This window comes from Gadus morhua, chromosome 19, assembly GCF_902167405.1.
Source record: "Gadus morhua chromosome 19, gadMor3.0, whole genome shotgun sequence".
NCBI classification, from domain to species: domain Eukaryota; kingdom Metazoa; phylum Chordata; class Actinopteri; order Gadiformes; family Gadidae; genus Gadus; species Gadus morhua.
Genome location: NC_044066.1, coordinates 2879908 through 2893517, shown reverse-complemented (window position 1 = coordinate 2893517; position 13610 = coordinate 2879908). Strand labels below are relative to the sequence as shown.

Here is a 13610-nt window from a genome sequence, read left to right as displayed (position 1 = left end):
AAAGGCTTGTTTTGCGATGCGGAATTTAAAACTTGAAGTCAGAGTTCCCCCCGGACCTTTGAGCCAAAGTATACTTCTCCGACTCTGTAAGTACAGAGACCCCTCAGCAGCTCTCCGTCGGGATGTCGGATACGCAATGCAATTCGCCGCCCGATCGATCTTATATGTTGACTACAAACCATGTAAGCAGTGTTGTAAATAAACTTCCAAAGCTTTTCTAATCTTATTTGGGGTTTTATTGGACCGTAAGGTGCAAAGTAAACGATGTACAAAGTAATTAAGGTGCAAAATCAAACCGGAGAAGTAATTCAGGAAAATAATTTGTTAGAGGACCAATCATAGACTTTGCCGTCTCCGTTGCGTCGACCAATAGGTCCATGGCGTCGACGGATAGTTAAAAAATATTGGATGCGCACGTAAGCTACGGAGAGGATCTCCGACAGGCTCTCCGTGCCTACGTACAGCACTTTAACATGCACACGCATTTGAAAAGGCAGCATCCAGGTGTTACTATCACCTATCAAAACGTGCGGTGCAAACCCAGCTCACAACACTATTTCAACAACCATTCAAAAATGCCGGTGCCATAACCACGTTTATTGGTGTTTTCATTGCTGCTGATCTCAGGCCATTCTCCGTGGTTGACAAACAAGTAGTTTTTAAAAATGTTCCCCTTAACTATGAACTGTACCGTCCTGGGCCCCGTTTTCCGAAAGCATCTTTAGCCTAAGTGGATCGCAGAGTGGGTCGTACGAGCAACGTACAGTTTTCACACCGTTTCCCGAAAGCATCTTTGGTAACGAACGTCTTGAAAACGCTCACAAGTCATGAGTAGCTAACGAGTGCTCCAGGGTACTCGTAGGACGCTAAGAGCCTCCTTAGCCTATAGCCTCAGTGGCGTAACCAGCGGACATTCCTAGTATTGGATGCGTCTTATTATAACACATTGGTAATGGTGTATCACGTGCGTCTGAGCCTAATGTGGGCCATTATGTTCTTAGTTTGAGAGAGACAGTCCAGGAAATGTTTGAGCAGGCAGGGCACTTAAAATGTGTGAGAGAAAGTGGGGGGGATTTGTGCAGACTGACATAGGCTACTCATAAAACGTAGCATAAAATAATGTAAAAAAAATAAAAAATAAAAAAATTATAAATAAAAATATAAATATTAATTATAAAAATATTTAAAAAAAATGCAAAGGAGCAGGCAAAAGGCTGGGATATGGTGGGGATTGGTCACGTTGACTGGAATGTTTAGTGACGTGGGAGGGTGGAGGGGGTTAAAAAAAAGTCTCAATCACTCTTTGACGTGCATGAGAACCAGCCGCGTAGTTATGAGGGAGGCCGTCCTCACACCGATCTTCCTCGTCGTCATCGTCCTCAATGTCCTCCGGTTCAACCAAAGCTACCCCAGCCTTAGCTGCAATATTGTGCAACATAGCTGTCACACATATCACAGCGCATGACTTGGCCGGCGAAAACTGGAGCCCTCCGCTGGACTTGTGAAGGCATCTAAAGCGTAACTTCCACCTCCCGATCGTGCGCTCAGGATTAGGACTGATATATATGTCGGCCTAGGCTTAATCAATTGTGTTTTAATATCTTTAGCATTCATATTATTGCAATCTATTCTTTTCGTAGGCTACTCTGCGGATGGCCTTGATGGGGAGATATTTTAACCCTTTTTAACCGCATTTTCCTCCGACATTCCTGCGTCTCCCCCTGCGTCATAGCCCGTTTCAGCACCATGTCAGTGGACAGGTACAATCCTACTATCGTCGTAAGTGCAGCGAATGCGCGTTCACGTTAAGAGGAGTTTCGGGAAACGCTCCAAAGAAATTATCGATGGTTCGAAAAATCCATCTTTCGAACCATCTTACGAGCGATGATCCATCGATATCGGGAAACGGGGCCCTGTACCGTGACTTCAAAACCGAGGAACGTATAGAACCGGGACTTTTGTGTACCGTTACACCCCCAGTGTTTCCCCAAGCACTGTGTGGTTAAGGCGAGGGAGGGTGTTTGTTTTGTTTGTCTTTACGGCTCAGAGGGGGGGTGTTTGTTTTGTTTGTCTTTACGGCTCAGAGGGGGGGTGTTTGTTTTGTTTGTCTTTACGGCTATGAGTGAGGGTGTTTGTTTCGATCCTCAGGGCGGTACAGCTCAGAGAGTGACGTGTGGAGCTTCGGTGTGTTGCTATGGGAGACCTTCAGCCTGGGGGTGTGTCCTTACCCCGGCATGACCAACCAGCAGGCGAGGGAGCAGGTTGAGAAAGGTGAGTTTCAATTCGATTCGTTCTTAGGGTTTCCGTGCGTAGTGCAGCCATCTGACAATACTGTTTGCCCCGTTTCTAGGCTACAGGATGTCCCGCCCTGAGCGTTGCCCTGACGACGTGTTCCGCATGATCGAGAGATGTTGGCGCTACAGTGCCGAGGAGCGACCCAATTTCTCTGAGCTGCAGCGGGACCTGGCCGCCATCAAGAAGAAGTGAGGGACCCCTGAACTGTGAGCTGCTGCAGGACCTCGCTGCCCTCCAGAAGAAGTGATGGACCCCAAAACCCCTCACACCGATTCACCTTCTCTGAGCTGCAGCCGGACCTCGCCGCCATCAAGAAGAAGAGATGGACCCCTGAACTCTGAGCTGTTTCGGGACCTCAGGGCTATTCAGAAGTAGAGGACCCCTGAACTAAACCCAGCCTCTGACCCCCTCCCACCTCTACTGACACTTTGAGTGAATAACACAAAACACAAGCTAACAGGATCACTGGTGTCAGCCGCAAACTGTTAGCCACTAGCTTTAGATGCTAGCTGTTAGCCACTAGTTTCTAGCTGCTAGCTTCAAGTCACTTGCTGTTGTTAAGTAAAAGTAATGAGGGATATTGGAGGTTATCTGAAGATTGGAAAATAATATACAGTCCTTGGATTTGTATATACTACAAAATTATAGTAAAGATGAACCTAACTAACGAATGAAACACATGTAATCATTGTGTTCCACCACAATCGAAAGATAAACACTTAAAAGGCTAATGTAGCGTGAGGAAGGAATGAGGGGCATCAATGATGCACCCTCATGTTTCCAGAGCTCCGGAGAGCAGGCCCTAGCAGGTAGTTGCTAGAGACAATTTGGAAAAAAAATGATGAATATATCGAGGGAGATAAAACTAGGAACAATGCTAGGAACAAAATACAGCTTTTGATTATCTTACTACACCCTCAAACAACACTCACTAGCTGTTAGCCACTAGTTGTTTGGAGCCAACTGTTAGCCGCTAGCCACTTCAGGGAAACACAAGCTTATATGAAGAGCAAAGACAAAACCTTGGAGGCAGACCTCCATTTGACTTTGATCAAAATAATTACTGCAATAGTAGTTATATTTAGTACTTCCTTTAACTAAATGTACTTAAGAACTTCGTTTCATTGAAACTACTAAAGTACTTCCGTTAACTGACACTACTAAAGTACTGAATTTAATTGAAACTACAAAATTACTTCCTTTAACTGAAGGTGGGAATATGTTAAAAGTATTGCCCTTGGACAGAAGGATTTACTGTCTGATGAGAGGCTTGGCTTGATAAGGTAGGCAACCATAGCTAGCCGCTGTGGCAGCTTAAGTAATGAAGTGGGCATGCTGTTACTTCTGCTGAAAAACCTCTCCAGGAAGGACAAACTTTTGCTCCCTGTCCTGGGCTCACTACATACACTACCAAGTTTGGTAGCGCAGATCTTTGATTGGGGACTTCCGCAAGCTGGTGAGCTACCAATACTGGTTTCTCCAGCATTCTCCCAACAGTTTTTATAAGTTTTGTATTTTCTGATTGTTTAAGTATGGAAGCATAAATCTATCTAACAAACCTTGCCAAAAATGATTAGACATTTTTAACCCTAAAATGTTGCCAAATATTAATTAAATGTGGCAATATTCTGGCTTTTTTTGCCTTTTGCTATCCTTCCCAGGGTTATACAAAATCATTGATCAGTTCATTGCTCCCCCAGTACATACCTGGGACCGGTTAGCATTATGTAAATTTCAATTTCCAGATTATGACAAAATTAATCATTACTTGTGTGTATCCAGAATAAACCATGTGAAGATAAATTTCCAAAATGAGAATTTGGCTTATTCTAGAAACATTTGCTGCAGCCTGATTTTTTTTTATTTTTTATTTTTTTCAAATGCCAGTTTCTACAAATCAATTGTGATGAGAAGAAATGGTTATCCTGAACAAAATGGGTTGTAGTAACTGAGTAAAATAAACTGCATTTTCGTTTTTGGAATTCAACTTTTTAATGTAGGATATTCCAGATATACACACCTAAATGGAGTCATGTTTGATATATCTGGAAGGTGTATTAAGTTGAGTTGTGGAGCTAATACTCAGCCAACCTTGAATTGACATCGGTGCCCATAGGCTTACTGTGTAAGTAAGGGGGTCGCTGAACCGATGGACAGAAAAGTGGTCTCCCTGCTCTGGTCCATCCCCCTGGAAGGAACACAAAATGGGTAAACAACTCTAAATTGTCAGCTAACCCTGTAAGTGACCTTCTTTTACTGCCTTGCTTTGAGGCCACGTCGCCTTCCCAATAATCACAACCCAACCCCCTCTATACCGAACACACACCCTCCCACTGAACACTAACTATCCCCCCTGACCACACCCCCTCTCAATCGGCTCATTAAATATGTAACATATTTCAGTTATTTTTTATTCACGTTGGTTTACTTTGTTTGATTTGTTTTAGTTCTTTAATGTTTAACTATATATTGGGGGGGGGGGGGGGGGGTTCTACCATTCAATAACACTTATTTAATTTAAGTGATTTCAAAGTAAATGTTTTGCTTCTAACGTGAATCATTTTTCAAAAATTTCCAGGAAAACGTGAAAAAAACAGATTGAAAAAACTACTTTTACAGTTTTTCTAATTCTGGGAAAAAAATGAATTTTATAAAGTTTATATTTTGTGAATATCATTTATGTATTTTATATAAATTTGATTCGATTTTTAACATTATTGTTTGTTCTTACTAAAGAAAAGAAAATATGTAAAAAAGTGTATGTTAAAAAATGTAATAAAATATGTAAGGTTGGAATCTTTGACTTTAACTGGCGTTGGTCTGATCACATGGCATCTCCTGATGAATTTGATCATGTGATTCACCTTCCTGCTACCCAAACCCAGTTTTGGCAGGAAAACATCCTTCCAGCAAATTAAACGTTTCCGTCTGACCCATAAAAACATTGGGTTACTATTACTACTACTAATAACAATTAGTAGTAGTAATAGTAGTATTACTATTGTGGTATCTCCAAACTCCCCTAAGTTTGTCCATGGTATATTAATTCAGTAATTATTACATTATATGAATTAATTAAAAATTATAATCGGTAGAAGATTTCACAAATTGTTTGAATTTGGAGGACAATATGGTAGCCTACGTTTAACACTATTTTGATGAATTAATTTGGCTTGGAAGTTGATGTGAAAAGCAGTTTCTGCAGAAAATTGTGGTGGCACAGAATGAAGATAATCGCCATTGTGGAGAGACTGATGTGGAGGGTTGGGGGCCAACAGAGCAGGAGAACTGGCCTTGTGAAATTAGCTTTGACCAGTGGGTGAAGCTGGAGACCTGGGGTCTCATTTATAACCGTTGCGTACGAACAAAACGGGGCTGAAATTGGCGTACGTGACTTTCCACGCCAAGGTTGTGATCTATAAAAAACCAACTTGACGGGAGAATGTGCGCAGCCCTAAGCAAACTGACCGATGCGTATGCATAGTTTAGAGGAAAAGGAGAATTGGCGACACAGATGGTGTGGTGGTGAACTGAAGTCAGACCGAAGAATTGTAGAGTGAGAAGAACGATTATGTTTTATCATCGCCCTTCATAAATTTAATTTCAACTCGTATCATGCGTTAAATCTATGTAATCAGAATAATTTAAGTCAACTGCGTTATTTCTCAGTTATAACTCCAGAAACATCTTCCATAGAAATAAAAAAAAATTCTCTCTATTTAATCCCGTCACTCCATACTGTACACTGACGGCGCGACTGCATGGAATAAAGCATCTGTCCAACATGTGTCAATAACATAATATCTTTATGTGACACTGTAAACACATAATCAACTGTCATTTAAATCCCAAGTGTGGAAAACCAAGCCACACTCCTCATCACAATCGTTGTCCCTTACTCTTGATGCTTTTCATGACAAATCAGGCATTAAAAAGGGGTTATGTTCAAGAACATTTTACGTGGGTGATTACAAACTGATTATCCAAGGTGTTCTCGGTCAGTCTTATTACCGTAACCCTATAAATAGGGAGGTTTTTCATACACTATTCATACACAAGGCAGACTCAAAGTGCTTCACATATAAACATTGTCATGCGATAAAATAAAATAATAGATAAGTAAAAGAAATGGGTAAAATAGAAAGTTAAAAAGGCATTTTAGTATTAAAATAGAAAATAAAGGCAAAGTTAAAAAAGCTTTTTAGAAAGTGCAATGTATTTAAGATTTAGCAGGAAGCTATAGCAAACATAAAAGTCTTCAGTCTTGTTTTAAAGGTGCTCAGAGTTGGGGCAAGTCTTAAATCCTACATAAAGGCTACACAAAAATATGTACCTTTATGTCGGACCACTTCTATTTTAATTCTGGGACTGTGCGCTCCGTGTTACTGACAGAGTTCACTGCTGCAGCAACATGTTGCCACTCACTCTGCTTTTTGTTGTTGGCGATCCCAATCCCGTGACCGCCGAACAAAACTACTTTTCGGGCCTCCGTCTCACCAACAAGTGTCTCCACTTCAACCTCTGTGAAATTTCGCTTTTTTGCTTTTCTCAGTCCTTCTGCCATTGTTTCCGACAAGACATAATACTTGCATCTGTGTCTGTTTTATATGCAGATCGCATTCATGAGGTAATTTGCATTGACCATTTATGGTTAAAAAGGGGCGTGTACAGGGCGGAACGTGAAGCTGATTCAGCTGCGCACACTTGTAGGCACTCTGTGATTTATAAAGCAAAGATTGCGTACGGTGTGCGTACGCAGGGTTTTATGAGTGAATATTTTTTGGTGCACGCAAAACTTGGCTTTTGGGCGTACCTACACTTTTAGTAACTATCCCACGCAGTTTTATAAATGAGACCCCTGGAGCTTCATTGATAAAACTCTGCGTAAAACCCTACCTAAAACGTACGCCCAAACCTCAGAATCTGTGTCCGCACAAAAATATTGAGATCTATAAAACCGTGCGGCGCACACCTGTACTCACTCTTCTCATTATAAATACCAACGTGCGTTAAATTTTGCGTGCGTGCATGAGCGTGCACGAGCGCCATGCTCCTCAAGATTGTCCCTTAATAGTCCTTAAAAGGTCAATGCTAATTAGCCTTTCCTGACAAAATATAATATAATTAATTACTATAGGCTTATTGAATGAAGGCCAAAATATTTTGGGCTTATTAATGAAATTTAAGTGATACAGTAGGTCTGGCCAAGGATTGTGATTTGAAAGTATTGTAGTTTGAACGTAATATTTCACAAATTTAAAAAAAAAAAATAATAATAAATAAACCTGAAGTGATATGCACGAGGTGCGTAGGTATCTAAAGTTAGTGTGTTCTTCTTATTTTGGGCTATTTTTTTCTTTTATCCGATATAAACAGTCAGAATTTAGTAGGATCAGTTTAAAGTTCGAACGCCTCCACTTTCCTTGTTGCCTATCACCTACTATCCTTTTGCTTTTATTTATGAGAAGCACATTGTACTGTCACTATATGGAAGGCTACACTAGAGCTCGTTTACCAGTAGGGAAGAGCCGGGTCGATTGAAACCATGATTGAAAAACGGGACGATTGAAACACAGCGATTCCCTCGAAAACCACGCATGGCTTTCACGTCAAATTTCGTCACTACGTTCAGGACGCAAGACTGACCAACCCAGCGAAATTTCGTGTAAGCACGTGAAACCGTTCAAATGTTATCCCCCGAACTTGTTTTCGAGAGCGCTATGTAAAATCCTTCCTGCGGTAGTTTTTTTGTAATAAATAGTTGTGTTTTTTATTTCATGCCATAATAATATGACTATACAACAGATGAATTAGTACTTAAACCTGTGCTAAAGTGTGCAATGTCAGAGTTTTGAAGTTTAGGGGTAAGAAAGATTTAAGTGTCAGAAGTCGCTTTCGGGACGATTGAAACACTTGTTTGAAACGCAACAGGAGTCATCCGGTTGACGTGGTAGTTTTTGTTTAAAATAAATAAAAGGATGTTCAACTTTGTATCCCTAAACATGACTTAGGACAGGGAAATAAGTAAATTTAATGCAAATTTAGTCGTCCAAAAGAAGAAAGGTAAGTTTTAATCGAAATGTGCATCTTGACAATTACGCACGGGCCAAAAATGTATTTTAACCTATTTATATTATGCAGAATTATGTGAAATTTTAGCAATGACGAGTACACTACTATGTTGTCCGGTATGTTGCATAAAAACAAGAGTAAGGTCAATAGTTTATTTTTTAAATATGCTGTTTCATTCGTCCCGCATGTGTGTTTCAAACGTCCCGACTAGGCGGGGTGCTTGAAACTGATGTCAACTTACGTTCAAAGTTAAAATACAGCTCGATCATCCAACGTATACATTAAATTACACTTGTAACTAAGAGAACACACATGTGAGTTGTTGATCACATCTTCAAAACAGCTTGGAGGTCCGGAAACATCCTTCTTCCGAAATAAGAATTGCGTAGTTTATGACATAAAACCGGAAAAAAAAAAAGCAGGGACCTCTTTGCGCTTCTTTACTTAATCAGATGAATCAGTTATTAGAAATGTATCTATCGTAATGCAAATGTTAGAATGGGTGTTAAATTCGCTTCTTAGTGCTTTCTGCAAGTTCACTTTAGGCTATCAATGAAATGAGTTAGGCCACTCTCCAGACATCCACCCACAGAACTTCCGCTGCAGACAACCACCAACAGAAATATCCACCAGCACACCGGAAATTGCATTATTTTTAACTGTCGTTTTGCACTGCGCAAGCACGAGTTGCAAATTCTATTGCCAACGTGCGAAAAGGACAGAATTGCACGAAGCTATGTGACACGTTCGGTTCAGCTGCACTTGGAGGTTATGGTAGGTGACTATTCAAAACAGCGATGCAATTATAAATGCACGAGACTTGCATTTCTTTACCGATCTATTAGTTTCATTAAGTTTAGATTTTTTCATCAAACAAATAACCGAACGTTACACCAACACGAAGCATTGTTTAATCCACATTGGATTAAAGAACATAGTGGGTCATATGTCAACGTTTTTTGTATGCATTTTATTCATTAGTAAGCTACATGGATATGCCATCTTTCAGAACCTTTCATTACCTGCACTAAAGAGAATAAAAGAGCGCATGTCATTGTTTGATTGTGGTCGTAGGTGTTGTTGTTGGTGCTGAGTTACCACTGAAATCAGTGGGTCAGTGGGTGGGATCGGAAAGAACTCCAACGGGGCTTTAGTGTGGCGGTGCACTTTGGCCCGCTGGCACTCAAGACAGGTGTCTTGAGCCCACCCACTGCTCGTAGACGGCACCGACAGCGTAGTCCGAAGCGTCCGATGTGCCAGCATGGGGGCGTTCGCCAGGGCCGCCTTAGTAGCAACAAAAGCCTTGTCCCTGCTCTCAGTCCAGTCCACAGTGTGCTTGGGCTTACCTTGCAAGGCCTCATGCAAGGGTCGCATGAGCTGGGCGGCTCGAGGGATGAAACGGTGGTAAAAATTCACCATGCCAAGGAACTCCTGCAGGGACTTGACAGTGAGCGGGCGTGGGAACTGTGCGACCGCCTCCACCTTTGATGGGAGGGGCTGCACCGTCCTTAGTGACTCTGTGTCCAAGGAAATCGATGACGGAGAGACCAAAATGGCACTTGGCGGGGTTGAAAATTAGCCCATGTTGGCTGAGTCGCTCAAAAAGTGTCCGGAGGTGCGCCAGGTGCTGAGATTTGGACGTGCTCCCCACTAGGATGTCATCCAAGTACAGAAAAAGAAAAGGCAGTTCCCGCAAAATAGATTCCATGAGGCGTTGAAAAGATTGAGCTGCGTTTTCAAGGCCAAACGGCATCCGCAGGAACTCAAACAGACCAAACGGCTTGATCACTGCTGTTTTGGGAACATCCAGTGGGTGTACAGGCACCTGATGATATCCCCGGACAAGGTCCACCTTGGAAAAAATCACCATACCAGCCAGATGTGCCGAAAAATCCTGAATATTCGGCACTGGGCAGGCGTCGTTGCCTCATTTAGCCGCCGGTAGTCGCCACACGGGCGCCAGCCGCCGCCGGCTTTGGGGATGATGTGGAGGGGTGAGGCCCACGGGCTGTCGGACCGGCGGACTATACCCAGGCGCTCCATGTTTGCAAACTCAGCCTTTGCAACGGCAAGCTTGGTTGGGTCGAGGCGCATAGCACGGGCGTAGACAGGTGGACCAGTAGTGGCGAGATGGTGCTCAACACCATGCTTCACGGCAGACGCGGAGAAAGTAGGCTGAGTGAGGGCTGGGAAACCGGCAAGCAGACGCTGGAAGTCATCTAAGGCGGAGAGCATGCTAGACAGTCGTATGGAGTCAGCCCAGCTGAGCGTGCACGCATAGGAACAAAACGTGACGTGTCGATCAAAAGGCGGTTCTTGACATCCACCAACAGTCCATGCGCACACAAAAAATCAGCACAGAGGAGGGGGACAGAGACCTTTGCTGTAACAAGCCAAACCGGTGGCATCCGAAACACAATTCAATGTACCTCGTTCCATAGGTACGGATGGGGCTACCATTAACAGCTTCCATAGGGGGGCCGTGGCCGTCGGTCACCATGTCCAAACAGGAAGCAGGCAGGACGCTCCTCTGTGCTCCCATGTCGCACAGGAACCGCCGTCCGGAGATTCTGTCGCGGATGAAAAGTAGCCTGCCAGCACGGCCGACGCTCATGGCCACTACCGAGCGCCGGCCCTGGCGTTTCCCAACCCGCCGTAACTGCATGGCGGACGGCATTTAAGAGCCTTCAGTCCAAACTTTGCATGGTAGAAACACATACTGAAGACTGCTGCGGGCCTGAAGACTGCTGGGGGTCAGAAGACTGCTGCCGACGAGAAGTTGTGGCAGCGATGAGCGTGGAGTCGTCCAGTGTCACAGGAACGATGTGGGCAGTAAAAAACGCGGCCACAGAGCCGCTGTGGCCGCGTTTGACCCGCCAGGAAAAAATTATCAGCCTCTTCAGCCAGCCTCCGACAGTCAGTGATCATTGTGTTGGCTAAAGCAGCCCTCACTTGGGAAGGCAGCTGACGCTGGAAAAGCTGAACAAAAAGAAAATCCGGTTTGTGCTCACCCATGAGATCCAGCATACGGTCCATGAGCTCAGACGGTTTGCTGTCACCGAGCCCCTGAAGTGAGAAAAGCCTGCTGGCTCTCTCAGCGTCCGACAGTTCAAACGTCTTTAACAGGTGGGCTTTGAGTGCCGCATCCTCCCTTGCCGGAGGATTTTTAAGGAGGCTCACCACTCTGGATGCTGTCGAATTTCCGAGAGCTGACACAACGTAGTAGTACCTCGTCGTATCCGCGTGATCTCCCGCAACGCGAACTGTGCTTCGGTCTGGGCGAACCATGCCGACGCCGACGATTCCCAGAATTCGGGGAGCTTGAGAGTAACAGCGTTCGCGGTCATGGTCGTGTCGTGTCCCTGGATACGTCCAGAAGACTAAAGTCGGGGTCATCACTGTGGAAATTGCGTTGAATGAGAGATACAAATTCGCACGTTGAGCACACATTTGTGTGACTCGTTTATTTAGTTAGAGAGAAAACCGGAAATCAAAATGTGCTGCAAGTGAACAAATCCCGCATTGGGCTCTGACGTCATGAGACGCTCGTAATCCTTAAAGGGACAGCGATCCCTGAACCACCAAGACAGTAAACGACATGCCTAACACAGTGGAAACACATAACAAAATACTGTAGGTGAATTATGTTACACTCACTCACAGTAGAATCATAAGAGCCTCATGAGGTCTCGTTGATGTGAACGCTGCCAGTGACATGAACGCACCATATGTCCCGTCTCTCCTTTATTTTGAGAAAATGAAATACTCTTCCTTTGTATAATTTTAAACATACAAATTGGTGTCAAACCCGATAAAAGACAGCAGCGAGAAACTATGGAACGCGTTTTCAAAGATCGTGCTGGTCTTCTTGGCGAGATGCGACGTCCCACGTCTGTGGGCTGACTTTTTTTCTTTCGACCAAACTGAATTTATGGTGTGATCCAGATGCCTCGGACTATGGCAGGCCGAATTGTCATTCATCAACTAAGTTTGACTATCCGGAATTAACATTGTAGATATCAACAACGTCATTCTGACTAGTCGGAATAGAATTTTGAATAGTTGGAACTTTTATTCTTGATATCTGAAACATGACTCTGCAATGATGGCACTGAAAACGACATTCAACTCATCAAACATCTTAAATGACAATTGCAGATATCTGTAATTCAGTTTTGACTAGGCAGAATTAAAGGTAAAGATATCTCAAACGTCATTACGTCATAATATTGCAAGCCAATTCGACATAAATCTGCTAGACTGGATGTGTTGCAGATATCTGTAATTCAGTTTTGCCTAGTAAAAAAGAACATTTCGGATATCCGCAACTACATTCTTCCTATCAACAATTGTCATTTCAGATATCCACAAAGACATTCGTCTTAGGAGGATTTATGTCAAGTTTGCCATTCATGTCTATGGGTTTTTTTCATTACAGATATCTACAATTCATTTGCAGATATCCGCTATGTGAATTATTGATATCTGCAACTGAATTGTAGATATCTGTAATTCCAGTTGGAGATATCTACAATTTGATTCTGACTAGTCATAATTCCAGTTTAATTTACCTCAATTCAAGATATCTACATGTCCCTTTTCACATATCTTAAATTAAATTTTGAGATATCTCTAACTGGAATTACAGATATCTACAATAGGTGAGGCGCTGAGGTGAGTGAGAAAAACACATTCACATGGTTAATAAGTGATGCGTTGTGCCCACATCCTCATGATCTTTAAACCGCTTATCCGGGGTCGGCTCGTGGGGGGCCTCTTTCACTTTCCTTTGACCATATATGGTTAGTTGGACGCGTTTTTTAATGCAAATATATGGTTAATTGGATTCGTTTCTGAATGCAAATAGCCTGAGCGTGCACGAGCAGTCTTAAGAACTGGTGGGATTTATCAAGATAGATTACTTACTGATGTGTGTCCGATTGCCTTGCGCACGTTTTTTGCAATTACCGATTTAAGCACATCCTAAATTATATTCGTAAGAGAGAATTTAGAGCCATTTCGACGCACTGTTGATGAATGCGGACTCAAATGTTTAGCATGAAGGAGGACCTAGTAAAAAGTCAGCCGAACAGGCCGGACAAGAGTAAAACAATAATTTCAAAATCCGCAATAACATTAGGTGCATTACACAGAAGGTTTTTGTTCCCTAATAATAACAATATATATTATAATTATATCAATATGTATATAATTTTACTTTTTCAGGGGCGGAACAAACCGCC

The 13610-nt window shown here is 42.9% G+C and overlaps 1 protein-coding gene across 4 annotated transcripts in view; it reads left to right on the top strand.

The window, feature by feature from the left end:
- Positions 1-4793, top strand: part of fer (fer (fps/fes related) tyrosine kinase) — a 32323-nt gene extending 27530 nt beyond the window's left edge. For all 4 annotated transcript variants that reach the window (XM_030341587.1, XM_030341584.1, XM_030341585.1 and 1 more), the window contains exons 19-20: positions 2149-2271; positions 2351-4793. In XM_030341587.1, coding sequence (XP_030197447.1) covers positions 2149-2271; positions 2351-2487 — 260 coding nt within the window. In that variant the 3' untranslated portion in view covers positions 2488-4793. The remainder of the gene's footprint in view (positions 1-2148; positions 2272-2350) is intronic.
- The last annotated feature ends 8817 nt before the right edge of the window (positions 4794-13610 follow it).